Source organism: Colias philodice, chromosome 24 (genome assembly GCF_061535455.1).
Source record: "Colias philodice isolate Cphi_HAF_F1 chromosome 24, ilColPhil1 Martin Lab GWU primary, whole genome shotgun sequence".
Classification (NCBI taxonomy): Eukaryota; Metazoa; Arthropoda; class Insecta; order Lepidoptera; family Pieridae; genus Colias; species Colias philodice.
Window position 1 is genome coordinate 916409 of NC_143109.1, and position 18264 is coordinate 934672.

The 18264-nt window shown below is 33.8% G+C and overlaps 3 protein-coding genes across 3 annotated transcripts in view; 2 read left to right on the forward strand and 1 right to left on the reverse strand.

The window, feature by feature from the left end:
* The window catches only part of LOC149477596 (muscle calcium channel subunit alpha-1-like), an 81912-nt gene extending 76316 nt beyond the window's left edge, over positions 1 to 5596 (forward strand). The window contains exons 43-48 of the mRNA XM_089710441.1: positions 4 to 380; positions 441 to 515; positions 1701 to 1801; positions 2316 to 2422; positions 2495 to 2561; positions 2813 to 5596. Coding sequence (XP_089566567.1) covers positions 4 to 380; positions 441 to 515; positions 1701 to 1801; positions 2316 to 2422; positions 2495 to 2561; positions 2813 to 2959 — 874 coding nt within the window. The 3' untranslated portion in view covers positions 2960 to 5596. The remainder of the gene's footprint in view (positions 1 to 3; positions 381 to 440; positions 516 to 1700; positions 1802 to 2315; positions 2423 to 2494; positions 2562 to 2812) is intronic.
* Positions 5597 to 5713: 117 nt separating this feature from the next.
* LOC149477597 (STING ER exit protein) lies at positions 5714 to 6713 on the reverse strand. Its single transcript, XM_089710108.1, has one exon. The coding sequence runs from the start codon at positions 6558 to 6560 to the stop codon at positions 5916 to 5918; it is 645 nt and encodes a 214-aa protein (XP_089566234.1). The 5' UTR covers positions 6561 to 6713; the 3' UTR covers positions 5714 to 5915.
* Positions 6714 to 7000: 287 nt separating this feature from the next.
* LOC149477598 (mitochondrial import receptor subunit TOM40 homolog 1-like) lies at positions 7001 to 13896 on the forward strand. The gene is made up of 8 exons (XM_089710432.1): positions 7001 to 7236; positions 8471 to 8538; positions 8888 to 9079; positions 9534 to 9665; positions 10409 to 10520; positions 11033 to 11109; positions 11535 to 11631; positions 11918 to 13896. Exons 1-8 carry the CDS (start codon positions 7107 to 7109, stop codon positions 12055 to 12057), a joined length of 948 nt encoding a protein of 315 aa, XP_089566558.1. The 5' UTR covers positions 7001 to 7106; the 3' UTR covers positions 12058 to 13896.
* The last annotated feature ends 4368 nt before the right edge of the window (positions 13897 to 18264 follow it).

The following is an 18264-nucleotide window of genomic DNA, read 5'->3' on the forward strand; positions in this document are numbered from 1 at the left end:
CAGCAACCAGCGGGCCAACTACCCGGAGATGCTCGGTCAGATCGGCCTCGCATTCGGCTGCGTCAACTACTTATCCACCCCGGATCCTACGGCAAAACCTAGCGTGCGACAGAAGATACATCCAGAAGAAAACGCCTCAATAGAGAAATTGACTTTACCTCGCGTAGCGTCTCCCGAAGAAAAGTCGCCATCTCCAGATACGATACAGCCAAAGATATCGCCGTTACTGGCGGGGGAGATAACCCCAGCAGCGGAGTGTCGGACGATGACCCTATACGGATATAATGCAGCCGCTAAGCTGCCGTTCGCGTTCTCGCACGGGCGGGGCGCGGGGGCCGGGGCGGGGGGAGCGGGGCGCGGGGCGGGCGGTGCGGCGGGGGGTGCAGCGGCCGGGTGGAGCGCGGGGCGGCGCAGTGGCGGCTGTGCGCGCGGCGCGGCAGGTCGGATGGTGCGCAGCGCGTCGTCGGGCGCGGCCTCGCATGCGCCGCAGCGACAAGTAGAGCCGCACGACACAGGTGGAGGAAGTTTCCTTTGCGACGGGACGTGTACATCAAAGTTCGATGTCTTAATATATTCTTATTTTTGTGAAAAACATTATTTAGGTTCTACATTATTATATTGATGAAGAGCGCCAAAATGATTGTAATGTAATCATTGTTGGTATTGATTAGTTGTATGATGCAACAATTAAAATTTATAAATTATAAACAAATTATTCGTTACTACTAAATACATGAGTTTAAATTATCAATGAGGCCAAATTATGACTTTGATATACAACTCCTGGCAAACCTATCCTTCCTAGTTTTATACAGTAATGAAATAATTACAATTTTTAATGTATTACCTACAAAATTTATATTCTAGTTGAAACTGTAATAAGAGAAAACATTAAAGGAAACTTTCTACTGAGCATTTCATCAATGTGCACTAATTTATATTTAAGCTTTACAGGAAGCTCTGCCGGAAATAATCAATATTGAGTATGACTTTAAATGGACCGCGACAATTCACTAATAACACATCGCTTTTGCAAGACTCATAGTACTTTCTTACATTTTCACCACAAAAGTTATTTTTCACATTTTTTAACACAAAGCACTCTACACGTTAATAAAACACTCATTCTAAGTAACTTTTAAAAATCAACACTCAGTTTTCCGTAACACGAAGAGCAGCATGTAAAGTAACCCACTAAAAAATTAATAGAAGCTAATAATCTAGAATTAACCTTAGAAGCTTTTAGACTAGTTAGGGAGGTACTCCGACTGAGCTTAGTTCAAAAATTGCACGAAAAAGATATAGAAAACCGAAAAGTTGCCACGAGAGCAAATTATAGAGATAATGAAATCATTGCTATTTAGATTCACTGCTTTAGAATAATAGTTATTAGGACTAGCTTACGCTTCTGAAGTTAGAAAATATAGAATAGAAAACGTTCCATTCGGGAACTGAATAACTGACCGAATTTGCAATAGAATGAAATTAGAGATTTAGAACATTGAAATCCTTAAAAATAGCAATGAATTTAGACCATTTCGAATTTTTTAGACCATTTTAGAATCATCTTTTTGAATTAATACTGCTTTAAGAGATAGCGGTAACCCCCCAGTATATTTATAAATAGTTTCTACAAAATTAACAGTTTTCTCCAATAAATAATTAAAATGAATAGCAATAAAAGATGGTACAAACAACAGGCGGTGACAGCACATTACGGGGGGTGATGTCGCTGCCGGGCAGCCCCCGGAACAGCTCGTCGGTGCCCGTGGTGGGGTCCGCTGAGAGCTTGGTCACCAGGGTAAGGATTGATAAAAGATACGTGTCAAGATTTAAATTAAATGCTAAGATAAAAGAAGTGGCCTGCTCTTCTTTTTAAAGTGAAACTTTTATTACATCGTCTCAAACTTTTTGGTCTGTGTAGCGCATGTCGCGTGTATCGCGGCTGCCGAGTAGGTATACCTACTCGGCAGCGACATGCGCTACACAAAGCAGTGTTCGGAACCGTTCGAACAGTTTCACTTTTACCGTGGTTTCATAAAACCACACAACATTTTTTTGTTTTTTCTGGAGTGCTATATCTCATCTTCTTTTTAGAGCTGTATATAACCATTATTCTATCCCTGATAAACAATGTGTTAAATTTTGTGGTCATTAAGTTGCAGTCTTCTCAGGTCTGCAAGTCTTCTATTTTTACATATTTGGAAACAAAAATATAATTCTTCTTTAAATTATGGAATGGTTGAGATCTTAATAACCATTTTCGAAAAACCAAATGAATTCTAATGACAAAAATTGTTACGAAAACGTTACAGGTACTAACTGAACAAGGCTTAGGAGATTATTGCGATCCAGAGTTCGTTAGAAATACATCAAGAGAAATGCAAGAAGCATTGGATATGACACAAGAACAGATGGATAGGTATGGAGACGATTCTATTAATGGTTGGTTTTTTTAAATAACATTGAAATTAATAATGTAAATACTTTCTAGGGCGGCTCATCAATTAATGATACAAGAAAGAAATATAAAACATGCACAGAATCAACAACCATCAGTTGTAAGTATTTTTACCGAATTTTAATTCTGAACTCTCTTCTTTATTTTCATCTATCCATTCAAAATTAAATAACACTTCTTGAAAATTAATTTGTTCTCTATGGCCAGAATGTGTCATTATGATATTAAATGGCCAGTCTTTCACAAATTCTTCTTCTTCTCCAACAAAGAGAAGAAGAAGAAGTCTCTGTCTCTTTCGAAACAATGAAGTAGCATCGATCAGCGAGTGCACACGACATAACGAATGTATAGGGGGCCACTTGGACTGTTATAGGGCGTAGTGCTGGCGCGGCAGCAGCACCCGCTGCACCAGCCCAGCCAGCGGTTATAGCACGCGCCCCCCCTCCCCCCCGGCCGGGCTCGCCCCCCCGCCGCAAGCGCACGCCGGTGCTCGTCTAACGACGCTCTAACTGCCCTGGCCAAACTGGCCCAACTCGACCACGTCCACCCTCTACTCTACTTTCGGTGGTCATGCTCAAATTTTCGTTGATTTTTACCCTACCTTTATCCCTAGACTTTTTGACGATCGTTTGACTCGACCGGGCGGAACAAATTAGGTACTATTTAGAATTACTGTGTACACAAAGTGAGATTCGTAGAGTAGGTTTAAATTTTATAGGTAAGGTTTCGGAAGAGTGTGGAGTTCCGTTTGATTTCCCTTCTGTTTCTTTGTGATAAATTGTTACAACTTTAAAAGCGACGAGAAATTTACACTTGCGTATATAAAACTCACTTTATTGGAATGTGTACGAAAGATAATATACCGAATATTTGTAATACATATTTTTATGTTCGGACTTGAAGTCTATTTCTTAGTTATAGTGATAGATATTTTCTGGTTGAACATTTCCAATAGCGACTTATACCTACAACCGCTATTAGAAATACGATTTCAGTATTAGAAATGAGGTAATCTAAAAATTTACTAGTTAGCACATTAGGCCTGAATAGTCTTAAATATCCCTTGATACAGCCAGACTGAACGTAGTGTTGCTAGACATTTTTAATTTAAATGTTCTACCGTAACTATTTGTACCTACTCCAGACGTTTATTCTAAATCAGAAGTCTAATGACAATATAAAATTAAAGACTTAATTGTAAAAATATATTTTAAACACTTTTTATAGTCCTATAATACGTACATATTTCTTGACCTCCACTCTCATTCAATGGATCAAAGAAAATGCTCATACTACCCGCAATTTTGTAAAAAATAATATGCATTATACTAGACTAATAAAAATCCGATTAGGTACTGAGACTAAAGAAAATGCTGAGATTGATTAGAAACAGCTTTAAAATATCTTAACTATTTGTCGGTATTAGTGAAATACGTTATTAAACTTTACTGTTATAAAATCTCATGCAGTATCCATGTTAATCATGGTCACCATGGTATAAGAAAAAATTGCGATGTACCAAAAGTAAATATAACTAATATTAAAAAAAAACATTATTTAAACTTTAAAAGATCCAAGAAACAAACAATTCCTTCCATTCGTTTACATTTTGTAAAAAAGAATAAAGAAATGAAAAGACAGTAAAAACGGCACATCAAAATATATTATATCTCGCAAAAACTCAGAAATAAATCGGCGATAGTATTCATAATAATGTGTAGATAGAATTAAATTTGTAAAACTTGCAACACTGAATGATATACGTACTTTTTAATATGTTCGGTGTTGCAAGTTAATCGCTGTAGGTGTAGGGATTCTCCTAGTAAGTGCCCTTTTAAAATCTGTGTAAATTTTAAATTATTAAATATATTATCAATTTTGTCCGTTTTACCACAAATCACATTCCTTAGGGTTAAGATTTATCCAAACATCATTGTTCCTCCCTTCCTAATCTGCAACACCTATATTTTTACTTTGTTAACTAAAAAGGAATCTTTTTTAGAATTTTTTGCAAAAAGAACATGGTTTCGAAGTAACCTTCACGCACAAATAGGTGTACAGGATGGTGTCGATATTGAGCCTTTCACCATCCTGTATGCAATGCTTCCAAACATTACATTAGGTGCCAAGTATTTATTTTTTTGAGATTTTGCGTGAATTTATTAGAAAATCTATTGTTAAAATATTTCCTAGTAAGTATCTTAATGCCTTATGGTGTTTTAAATGTTAATTTTATACTTTAAAGTCTATAATTAAAAATGTTGTCTACCCCATATAGTTTATAGATTATATTTAAAATCCAAAAGTGTTATTATTTACACCTTCCGTGTTTATTAAATATTGTTGAAGGAACTCTTAAAAATTATGAAACCATTATTAGACTTTGAAACTGGTATTATCAGTTGTGAGTGAAACTATGTTTATAAAACTATGTTTTATGTTGTGTGGCGCCATAGCCCAATTTCTTTTTGTCTATTAAATAAAATATACAGATAATACCTTAGGCTTAATATATCGGTCACATTACAGGCTAGACAAAATGCGATGCAAAATTAAATAGTATTATAAAATTGTTCAATGATTGTAAATATTGTACAAAATGATTGACTTAAAAAATTTGAATTTTCTAATGAGTTTTATATTTCGATTAAAAGCTAGTATAATTAAATTTCTATTGTTCTTTTGTGTCTAGTTGAAACCATTGTATTAAATATAAATAAAAACCACAGCAGAAAATGATGTAAATGCTTCCATTAATCATACACCTTTTTTATTGCTGGCAACATACAAATTATTGTACTGGCAAAAAATTGTATGTTTTGTCTATAATTAAATGGGACAATTTCCTATTTCATGCAGATGATATGTTAGCAAATAATTAAATTCCTTGCTTTGAAGTATGGTTAACATTCAAAATATTTAGCTATCCAGTTTATCATCCAACAGAAGCAGCAAAATATGAAAAATTCTATTAAGTATTTTACAAGTTTTCACTTTGAATCAGACACAATGTAAATATTACTATTTATAAAAAAATATATTTACTCCGTCAGTCATATTGAATTGAAAAATGTTTAATTAATTATTATCTATATTTATTGTTTAAAATGATATTGTAAAGTTGTTTTCATATGAATAAAAAAAAGAAATCTCAACAGTTGTTTTTTTTTTTCTACAATAATAATTATAATGTGTCCATATGTGAACAAAGGTAAGGTAATTAAACAACTGCATGGGACCAATACTTTATTACACATATTTACAAATCAGTGTTTGGCTGGTATGCATTTTAAAATACCTATTTAAAATGTGACTTCATTACATATATGTTTCTTTTTGTTTTAGAAATGAAAGGATTTAATCTGTATACAAATAGTTTAAACTTAAATTTTTATATCATGAAATACTTCCAAATGTCATTACATTCTGTTTTAACTGGCTATTAGAAGATTATCTATTTATCTATCAGTGTGCCTCTAACTCTCTTTTCTGTAGAGCTCTGAGCAGGCATCTCAGCCTGCCGCTTATTCATACCTTTCCTTTCCAACTGTTTCTCAATTATTCTAGCATTATTAGCATAACTGTCTGCTACTTCCCGAGCTTCAATTTCATCTTCTTCCTCGTCTATAGTGGACACTGTTACAGAACTGAACTTGCCCATGTTCTTCGTATGTTTTGTCACCATAATTTTCTTGGGCTGAGCCAATGCTACTTGCTTATAAATATCTGTAACTTCACCCACTGTTTGAACTAGTGCTCCATCCATTATAAACACTACATTGCTCTCCTGATCGTGCTTGTAATATATTGGAATAGCACATTTCTTACATTTTAACCTGTATTGCCTCTCGATTCCTTTTTCACGTTTCAAATACACTGTTTCATCTGGATCTGATGTTATTTTATGCGCGTGTTTTGAGCCATCTATAACTCTTGCGCCGTCTGTGGGCCTGAGTGGAAGTCTATCTAGTGTACAATCTAGAATGAGGGACATTTGACCACATAAACAATAATAAATGTGCAGTGGTTTCGTTTCATTGTACTCCTCCTGATCTTTCGTGTCCGAACAGACGATACTCCTTGACACTACTTTAGGCATTCTTATGTGATTTAATCCGCAGGGTTACCCAGGTTCTTAAGTTAAGAATTTATAATAAATAATTTAAATAAGACGATAAATTATTACCTAGTTCAAAATCAATCACTAGAATTTCCAAAATTCCAATGTTTGTTGTCACTTGTCAAATATCAGCACTCAGCCGTCAGTGTCATTTTCTAATGTGTGTTGCTTGCTTAAAAAATAAATAGGTATGCAATGGTTTTGTAATATTATCTTTTTTCTTGTACTTATCTGCTTCTTATGTTGATTAAACGGTTTAATGTGGTTTAAATTATTGATTTAACAAATAAATATTACAAGAAATCTGTATTCTAGGAACTTATCATAGACAAGAAGTTATTAATTTATTGTTATTTAGTAAATTTTATGTTGGTACCCAATGTTGGTACCACGTCTGATACATGTTGGTATTACCATATGTCAACTTTGCTCCGATTGTCTTTTATTCCACCGAATTGTGTTTCATTGCACATGTTCATTGATTTTTGTGGAATTTAGGAAAAGTAAACATATTTTCCTTAAAAAATGGGTGGTATAACAAGCCGATTCCGTGTTTCCAACTCAGGATTAACCAGCACCGACATTAAAAATGTAGAAGATGCAAACAAACGTGAAAATCCAGGAACTTTAGATGAATTGCACAAAAAGACCAAAGGTAAGAATTTTATGCACAAATTACTTAATTCATGACAGTTAGAACAGATACCGGAGCAAGATATTCTTATTTCTTATAATTTTGAAAACATTTCATTCAGAAACATAAGTATTATTAAAAGTAGGCTATCACCATAAAGTTTGGTTACCTTGTGATGTAATATCACTCAATACGATAAATTGTATTACGAAATTACAGTATTTGCTGAACGATTTGCTATTTTAAGTACATTTCCATATAAAATACACCCAAATCTTATAAGTGCTATTTATTCAATAATAAGGCCTAACCTAAATTCCTTAGAACAATTCTAACTTCATATACCTATGCTACAATAAGAAACAAACGATTTGGTAAATAAATCAGTTCATGTTTATTTATTTGGCGACACCAAACCTTTAAAAATAAAAATCATACATTTATGTATTGTTTTCATAAAAAACTTGTGACTATTTGAAAATTTAATGTTGATAATATTCCTTATGTCTAGCTGAAACTAAAAAAATATATAATTCCATATTTGTGACTACACATTTGTAATTAAAGGAATGTATAAAGGAAGGGATATACATAATATAGATAGAGGTATAAGATATACAGGAATCAGTAATAATTTATGACTGTAAACCTACGGACAAAAATACAACTTTTTTATATGTACTATGTTGTAGGTATTACACAAGATGATTAGTAGTGATTAAATTTGTGTTATAAAAAAAAAAGACGTGTGGCACTCGGGGACTGCCGCGGTAAAGCTATTGCATGCTATGCCTTCAAGCCACACACCTCCGTGCTCGTCGGAGTGGGGAGCGTGAGGTTTTTCGTTACGGAATTTATGGATTCGGTCCCCGCGCTCAAGGCCCGCGATAGAAGCTATGCATTAGCTTAATATTTTATTCATCACTCACTTGTTGAAGTCTAAATAAGTACATTTATCCTCATCAATTATGACAGTATTAAAACTCATATATTTACAAAGTATGGTATAATATTAAGTTACATTCTAGTCATACAATATATTATGCAGAGGCTAGTTTGATTGGATCAATTTTCCTTCAATCTTTCATACAAAAACTACTATGAAATGTGGTATAGATATTAAATTGATAGATAAATTGAATTGAAATAATACAGAAATCAATGATTGTATTAACTACATCTTCTTACAACAACATAAAAAGCGGTATTATGTTTAATATTTCACCACATCATCACATGCTATAAAATATTTCAGATGTAATGCCGGTGAACTTTGAAGGTGGTAAAATGATGGTGAACAGGGGAATATCCAATCACTTCCAGGTAAATTCACTTTTGTTACCTCTAGCTGAATCTAAAATATTACATTTATTACATAAAAATGTATAATTCCATATTTATGACTACAAATTAAAGAAATATCAATAATGAATTATACCCATACCCAGTTACATCTCTGTTTTAATTAAAATAATGGTAAATCTCTTAGTCATAGCTAAATTGTTAACAATCTAATCTTATCTATATTATATTATCATAACAACCAACCAAAACATACTTAAAAACTTCATTCATTTAAAAACTTTGCATAATATACTAATTATGAGATTAAAAAAAAATTATGGAGTTTTTATTAATATTTTCATAAAATGAACCAAACATTACATTCCAGATGTCGCACACGCTAACAATGAGTTCCGCACAGAACGGTTACAAGTTAGGTGCAACATACATTGGGACGAAACAGATATCCCCCACCGAGGCCTTCCCTGTCGTGCTCGGTGACGTGGATCCGGCCGGCAATGTTAACTTTAACTTTATACACCAGTTGACGCCTGAAGTGCGGCTTAAAGCTGCTGCACAGGTGAGTTTTACTGCTTTTATTCTTTGTTTATTTAAGACTAGCTGTTCTCCGCGGTTTCACCCGCAGTGCTCCGCTCTTGTTGGTTGTTTCCTCGATAAATGGGCTATCTAACACCAAAAGATCAGTAGTTCCTAAGATTAACGCATTCAAACAAACAAACTCTTCAGCTTTATAATATTAGTAATTAGATTTAAAGTGTAAGTAATATGTTATTATTGTGTACTCTAAAGATGTTATCGCTATTATTCTTGTAAATTGAAATTACAAAACTATGACAAAATAGATAAAATTAAAAAACCATGACATGAAACCTAATTAAAATAGCTACTTATAAATATTTTTATTTCTACAACATAAAAATGAAGTAATTAAACATATTACTTACTATATCCCACAAAATAAATTTACAAATATACTCAAAAATGTAAACTTACTGAAAAATATATGTTTTCAGATTCAAGAATGCAAGCTTACAGCCACACAAGGCACATTGGAGTACAAAGGATCGGATTATACATTAGCAATGGCATTTGGTAAACCAGACTTTAGTGAGAAGTCGGCTGTCGTTGTTGGACATTACCTGCAGGTGGGAAATTTTTGATTATTTCGTCATTGTAATTGTAGTAAGTAAAAAAAAATGGGTTGTCTGTAAAGTCGGTTTACTGACGATAGTTGAACGTGACAACGTCCGATTGTGCTTCTTTGTCGCTCGTTCCGCGCTCTCGCTTGCACTTGAAGCCTTACACGGAACACCTCAGAGCGAGGTAACGCCGCATGAGTCATGTTTGTTCATGCGTGCAGCCGGCTTTATCGAATTATAAGACGTCACGTCAAAATAAAAGTGTCCATTGTGTTATAGTAAAAAGTTGCCACTACACCACGTGGTCGAATAGCATTGCGAACACAACACGAATTTCGCTACGTGATATTTTTATGATTGTCACAAAGCGACATGTGCATTTTTATCAGAGCCATAAAACGAATTTTGCATTGTTAAGCTTTTAGTGTGACCACATAGCATTGTAGGCTCTTTTTTGCTTAAAGAATAGATTTTTTATGATTTTATTGCTTTTTCCATACCGGACAATAACTATTAATAAATTACAAAACTGTTAAAGCATCTCATCACTACATAGTATAAAACAAAGTCGCTTTTTCTGTCCCTATGTCCTTATGTCCCAATGTATGCTTAAATCTTTAAAACTACGCAACGGATTTAGATGCGGTTTTTTGTAATAGATAGAGTGATTCGAGTGATAGTATATAATTTATTATGTTTTAGACAAAGCGGGCGGAAAGCTAGTCTAGTATATAATTGAATGATTGCAGTCGGTGAGCAAGCGACTGGCGCTGGGCGCGGAACTGGTGTACCAATCGAGCGCGCGAGTCATGGGCGGAGAGATCGCCATCGTGTCCGCAGCCGCAAGATACACTATGGACGGTTAGTATCATCTCGTGTTAAATGTACACGTATTTGATATTAACATTCAAATGCTTTATTTACTAGCTGCACGTTATAAATTTTTAAAGGATAGAAAAATTAGATGGCCAAACGGGTGGCTGGCTGGTCAGGCGGAATGTCGGAACACGCGGGTTTGAATCCCGCCTCGTGATCGATATTTTTTTATTCTTTAATAATTTATAATGTACACATATTCATGTTGTGATTCTAATGAAAAAGCTTGCAAAGCGTTGTGGTTACTGTAAAAGATCCACATAGCAAAATTCGTGTTATAGCTCTATAATAAATAATAGCATATTATCGGCAACGACACGAATTACACGTTTTTGTTATAACATGAATTTTGCGATTTGGATTTTTTAAATGTCATCATTGTGCATTGTGAGTATTTTTCAGCTCAAAGCGTTTAAGCGTACAACATATTATATTAAATTAATGACACAAAAATTATTCATATTACAATTTATTTGTAATGATAATTTGTTCTGCAGATTCCGAAGTGTCGGCAACATTAGGGCCGGCCAGCTTCCACGTTTGCTACTTCAAACAGGCCAGTGAACAATTGCAAGTGAGTATATGTATTATATTTATTACAAAACGTTTAATAATTTACGGCGCTATTTATAGCTGATTTTTTGCGTAGAATTTGTTCATCTATACTAATATTATAAAGCTGAAGAGTTTGTTTGTTTGTTTGTTTGAACGCGCTAATCTCGGGAACTACTGGTCCGATTTGAAAAATTCTTTCGGTGTTAGATAGCCCATTTATCGAGGAAGGTTATAGGCTATATATCATCGCGCTGCGACCAACAGGGGTGGAGCCACGGGGGTGAAACCGCGCGGAACAGCTAGTATTTAATAATCATACTTATAAAAATCTTTACTCTTCGAATTTTGTTTTTTTTTTTCGTCAATCCTTTATCCTTTCCGATATTTAAGTTTATCAAATGATTTGAAAGTCATATCAATAACTATGTTTGTTTAAACTTTCAGGTTGTAGCAGAAATGGACACATCGTTCCGAGGGATGGAGTCGACGGGCACCATCGGCTACCAGGTCACTATACCCAAGGCAGAGCTGGTCTTTAGAGGTATTGGAATCCTAGTTACTGTTCATTTATTATAGACTATATTGTAAAATGTTGTTTTAGAATATTTTTTTTAATATTCCAATATGCATATCTACATTCCACATGTGATCACCATTTCATAACTACATTAAAATATTTTTTTTTTATCACAATCGAAATCTTGATCTAATAATTAACTCACATTACCATCGTAAAATGAAACAATGCTAGGCGCCTATTGTTAATTTAACAGTTATTGCAAATATATAATTTATTCAATTTTAAATATATGCTTATTCAATTCCAGGTATGGTAGACTCGAATTGGAACATAGGCGCAGTCCTCGAAAAGAAGCTGCAGCCGCTCCCGTTCACATTTGCCCTCTCGGGCATGGCGAACCAGGCCAAGCAGCAGTTCAAGTTCGGCTGCGGCCTCATCATCGGCTAGTGACAGTGTTTGTGTTAGTGCAGTGTTAGTGATACCCAACTGTGTGTTTGTGTGAGTCGTGGAAATGATAACGGTATGATTTGTTTCTGTATGCTGAACATTTTTGAAGTGAAACTTCTTTGAGAGTAAAATTTCAAGGTTGCGTTTTGGTAATACCGCGTTATTATATACTAGATTTCCGCCCGCGTATTCAAAGGAAAACCCACATAGTTCCCGTTCCCGTGGGATTTCCGGGATCAAACCTATCCTATGTGTTAATCCAAGTTACCCTCTATATGTGTGCTAAATTTCATTGTAATCGGTTCAGTAGTATTTGCGTGAAAGAGTAACAATAACACACACATCCTCACAAACTTTCGCATTTATAATATTATAGTAGGATAGGATAAAATAGGACAATATTGCGTCATAGAGTAAGGCGACGATTTTTGTATCTTTGAATGTTGCCAAAGAAGTTTCACTTCTGACACGTGTGCTCGCCACACATGCTCATTTTTAAAAATGTAACCTCTCAAAATGCTGTTAAGAGGTCACCTGCTTTTGCCAATATACTGAAATATGTGTATAATTTTAGTATACAATGATCTTGTTCGAATAAACCATCATATTGAATTTCATTAATATAAAACAACATTTTAGCACAAAATATGCTACGCAAGTTCGCTTATACCATTGTCAGATGAAAAAAATTGCCTCGCTCAATTATTTTATTTGCCATTACAAGCTGATAATTGTTTTATACAAAAGTACGAAATCAATATTTCCATGTACTTAAACAAAGAACGTATTTTTTTATCTTTGACTTTAACTGGAAAATTTGACTGATTCTGTTAAAAATTACTTGACTTGTAATGTCATCTTAAAGCATTTTTGAAGGCCAAGTGCGGGTTGGCAGACGTCACATGTCTTCGAACATTGTGATTTTCGATGTGTTGGTTTCCTCACTATGTTTTCCTTCACTGTTCTGTTTGTTTGAAGAAAATGTATAATACAAGCATTTTATAAACTACTAGCGGTCCGCCCCGGCTTCGCCCGTGGTACATATTTACGTTTTCTCTACATAAGAACCATCCTTGTACTTCAAGGAATATAATAAAAAAAGAATTATCGAAATCAGTTCAGTCGTTCACACGTGATGCCGTGACAACGCGAAACGGGTTTCATTTTTATATTTAAAGATAATATTTTATCAATAAAAAGATCCACTGCTCTTTTAATTCAGTCAAGTGACAACAGAATCAGTCCCAATGTTGGAATTTATAATTTTAATATCAACCAAATATTATGATAAAAGAATGTGAATGCAAGTAATTAATATTATTTTTGTGGTCAGGTATTTTGTATACATATACTTTAAGTGTTTACATGGTATTCTGTGTGTTCTTTTGCTTTCCACCAGAAAAGCATTTATGACAATATGGTCACTATCATAATCTATGATTGTCGTGTTTTACAATTGTAATCAGTATTTATAACTTGATTATTCAGTGCATTTTGTTACATAATCAAAAGTATGTTCATTTTATCTCAAATATTGTGTAAATTATATTAATATTGGCTGTTAGTTATAGTATATAAAATCTATTGTATTTGACTGTATAACTCTGGTACTAATAAAGAAATGAATCAACCCTAATATTCATATACAAAAGTGCAAAAGAGATTTAATTTGTCGCAATTAGATTCATTTCTTTATTTGTACTGATTTTCATTATAAAAGTGACCATGTCAGTTATCCATCCTTATGTACAATGTATGAATGTAGATAGATATGGCGTATTGTAAATAGGGCCTGTTGTTAAACTGTTTATTTTTAATAGAGTTATGTTAATTAATCAACTGGTGTTTTATTTATAACTAAACCCCCTTTACCTGGTGGTAAAGACCTACCCAAACCTTTAGTTAAGTTTTTCCAATTCACACACAATAAAAACAAATAATAATAAGTAGGTATAATATATATTTATACATATAGGTACACGTTTCACTTGATCACACCAAGAGAACGAGTTTCGATGATTTTAGGGATTTTAGATATGGTCTAAGATCCGAATATAGGTCGACCTGCACCGGCGTGATAATAGAATGAGACCAATTTTATAATAAATGTAGTCTATTAAAAAATCTATTAAAGATGGGTTGACTGAAAAAATCCTGGACAGGACATTTTTAGTTAATTATTAAAAAAATCTTTTTATTTTTTTAATTATGCAGTGTTGAGACAATAAACAATTTTGTTATAAAACAGCGCTCATGCTGATATATTTTTTTTTCTATCATCCCATCAAGTGAAAGTAACTGGTACGGACATGCCTGTTTATTCCTGCCAACCTAGCAGTTTGTCCAGGTAAATATTAGAAAACCCTATGACTGCACATTCTGTAGGTTTCATACTTCAAGTCTATTATAATTTTTTTTATTCGTATAAGTACTGCAATTAATTAAAAAAAAATATTTTTTAAAAATGAATTAAAGTGTCCTGTCTTGGATTTTTTCAGTCAACCAATCTTTAATAGATTTTTTAATAGACTACATTTATTATAAAATTGGTCTCATTCTATTATCACGCCGGTGCAGGTCGACCTATATTTTGCCTATATTCGGATCTTAGACCAATAGTTGATAGGTAAATTGTTAGAATGAAAAATTGTGAGTATTCAAATTAACCAAACAACACTTATTACTCGTATAATATCAAATATTTTTTTTCATTTCATTTCGTGAACAGCAAAGCTGTCTGTCGCTTGAGCTAGTAAGAACCATTCCCTCGCCCAAAAGAAAATGTTCATGTAGTTTTAACCTCCTGAGACCCAGGATTTTTTTCTCTTTCTTTTTTAATAAAAATTAGCTGTATCTGTTCTAATGCAATTATAGATATTCAAAAAAATGGTAAAAAAAATCTTTCGTGGAAAACTTGGATTTTCTTTATGTCATGTATATATTACAGGGGGTCCCAATTCCTAGTGTAATAAGTTTATGAAAATGAAGAAAAACTACATGTTTTTTTAGTTATTATATATTTTTAAACTTGAATCTAAATATTTATTATTCTATCCATTGTTCTGTGTCTATTTTTTGTACCTTGCTTCAAAGATAGGTATTTATAAGGGTGAGAAATGACCAGTTCAAGTATTTTGCACCGGCGCGGCGGTGTATTTATATTGTCACGTCCACCCCTAGGTCTTATTTCTTATCCATCCTCTCGGTCAGCCTCCTCTTTTGCTTGGTCCACGTCATGTGCGTCCCCAAGATGGTCTGCCAACAACTGAAGATGGCATACATAGTGACGATTCTGTTCTGAAATGACTCATACTCATTGGACGAATGGAAGAAGAATCATTTTCTGGTATTTGGGCGGCTTCATCTGTATCATTTGGGGGATTATCTTCATCTCAAACATTTACTTATTCAATTAGACTTCTTCTAAAAGCAATTTGGAATCGTCACAACAGTATTAACATTTACCACCGATTCGGAAAGCAGTATCTATGGAGAAGAACCGGCAAGAAACTCCATAGGTCCATCATATAGGTCAATATTTGACTCATCCAGGTGTTGGTAGATCTCAGTATCTTATAATCCTTGAAAATTATAATAAAATCTGTAACATAAACTAAAGAATGTCATATAGGTAATACATGGGGCCCTTGTAACCAATACCAATTTGGCAAGAATTGAGACCAAATGTCTTACCAGTATGACATAGAAGAAAACATTCATATTTTTCACAAGTTTTAGATTTATCTTACAAAATAACTATTGCGGTTGCAGAAATAATATCTATTATCATTAGATATACAAAGATATACTGCAATATACGAATGGTTCCACTAGAAATGTAAGATTACTGACCACGTGTTTGCCGTCGCACAGCCACCGTCAACTTCGAAATGAGAATACTTCAAATCACTGGCCACTGCCACTTATAAAACCAAAAACCGTTTAGTATAGTGGATGACATACCACTACATCGATTTGAGGTATTATTCCCGCATATACGCAAAAGATGGCGTTGAAATATTTTTTTATTGTTTATGTAATATATATATGACCGCAGGCCCCAGGAGGTTAATCAAATCTATTACATCCAAATACAGTCATCGATTTTAATTTTTTTAATGTACCTACGTCATTCAGATATTATTGAAATTATCCCCTGTGAAAGTTGCACTCATATTGGATCTATGCTAAACGTCAATTTAATAGCACAGGTATGTTCCTAGTTGAGGCGATCGTCGTGTCTAATTTGTTTTTGTATTTATGTATTGTTTCGAAATAAACGATTTTTTTTTTAATTACATCGTTAAACCAGCCCGCCAGCCACGCTGTGTGGTATGTGCACTCGAGCGGGTTGCCGGATAACGTGCTAGAGATTTTCGTCGAATTAATTTTGAAAGTGAAAACTTCTTTAGCGAATTCTATCCTCGATAAATGGGATATCTAACACCGATAGGATTTTTAAAATCGGACCAGTAGTTCCCGAGATTAGCGCGTTCAAACAAACAAACAAACTCTTCATCTTTATAATATTAGTATAGATTGGAAAGACGTATTGTAGTCATTAACAAGATCGCTTGGTTAAACCACGTAAATGAAATAAGACGTTATTTTTCAAATTTACTCGAAGACAGCCAACGATTTACCGTTTCATGCCGTCATTAAGAAAAAAATTAGGTATTTCTCCGTTATACATTTATAAAGAACTAGCGGTCCGCCCCGGCTTCGCCCGTGGTACATGTTTACGTTTTCTATACGTTACGTAAAAACCATCCTCGTACTTCAAGGAATACAATAAAAAAAGAATTATCGAAATCGGTTCAGCCGTTCTCGAGTTATGCGCTTACCAACACATTTTGCGATTCATTTTTATATATAAGACTAGCGGTCCGCCCCGGCTTCGCCCGTGGTACATGTTTACGTTTTCTCTACATAAGAACCATCCTCGTACTTCCAGGAATATAATAAAAAAAGAATTATCGTAATCGGTTCAGCCGTTCTCGAGTTATGCGCTTACCAACACATTCTGCGATTCATTTTTATATATAAGATAAGATAGAAAAATGCCATAAAACCAAAAAATATATCTCCGTTTTTGGGCAGGCCGCAAGCACACCACAAGATAGGTAGCCCAGCAAAGAAAATATATCTGAAAACAATATTTCGATCGATATATGCATAATTTAAATTTATCGTATAGGTAGTATTGTATATATTGTAGTGTGTAGCTTTATAATTTATATTGGCAAAATAATTATTCATATTATCGATCTCTGGCAGAATAACTTGATTGCATATTTTAATGAAAAGTCGGCAATGTACGAAGTGGGCGGGGAAATAAAATGCGAAAAGATGATGATGATGATGATGAAGATGCGCCAGAATCGAATAATTTTGCTAATAATTGTTCAGTTGCGACGTAGCATAGAATTTAGATTAAATAGTATATACTCGTAAATGTACGCGGCGTGCGTGCTAGCCTGACATCTATGTTATATTTATTTATTTTTCTGCCCTCTAGAGGCTTTGGCAGAATATCAGCGTCGGGGTTTTTCAATCCCGACATTCATGCTGAGCCAAGGCCTGTTTGTAGAACACTGTGCACATTAAATGTATCCGTTTCTTTTAATATACTGTGTGTTTTGTTTCTGTTAATTGATTTTATGTTTTGTGTTTATATTATGTACCTATATTTTTTTGTGTTCTATGAATAAACGAGTTATCTATCTATCTATCTATATATTTTTTATGTATTATTAATTATTACAATATTTTTAAATGAAATGCCCAATTTCAAGAGTTCAGAAAAAAGTCAACACAACAGATACCTACCTATTGAAATTGTCTTGGATATGCAATGATTTATATGGAAATGAATCAGAATTAATATAATGGTTGACCATTGAGTAGAGTAGTGTGGTAGAGATAACAAAACAGTCTTATTTTAATCAACATTTCTACCAACTTATTTTATAAAATTGCAAACCTTTTTTTGTTCCACCATAAATAGTTTCCGCAGCGCATGTGATTATTGACATTTCATGGCAATTCTTTATATTTTGATGATTATGTTGGTTTTAGTAGACATTGTTGCGGATAATTTTTTTAGTATAGTTAGTTATACATGGTTATACGTGGTTATACTCTGTTTTTCAGCGAGTGTGTAGCTTTATATTGGAAAAATAATTATTCAAATTGGTCCAGTAGTAC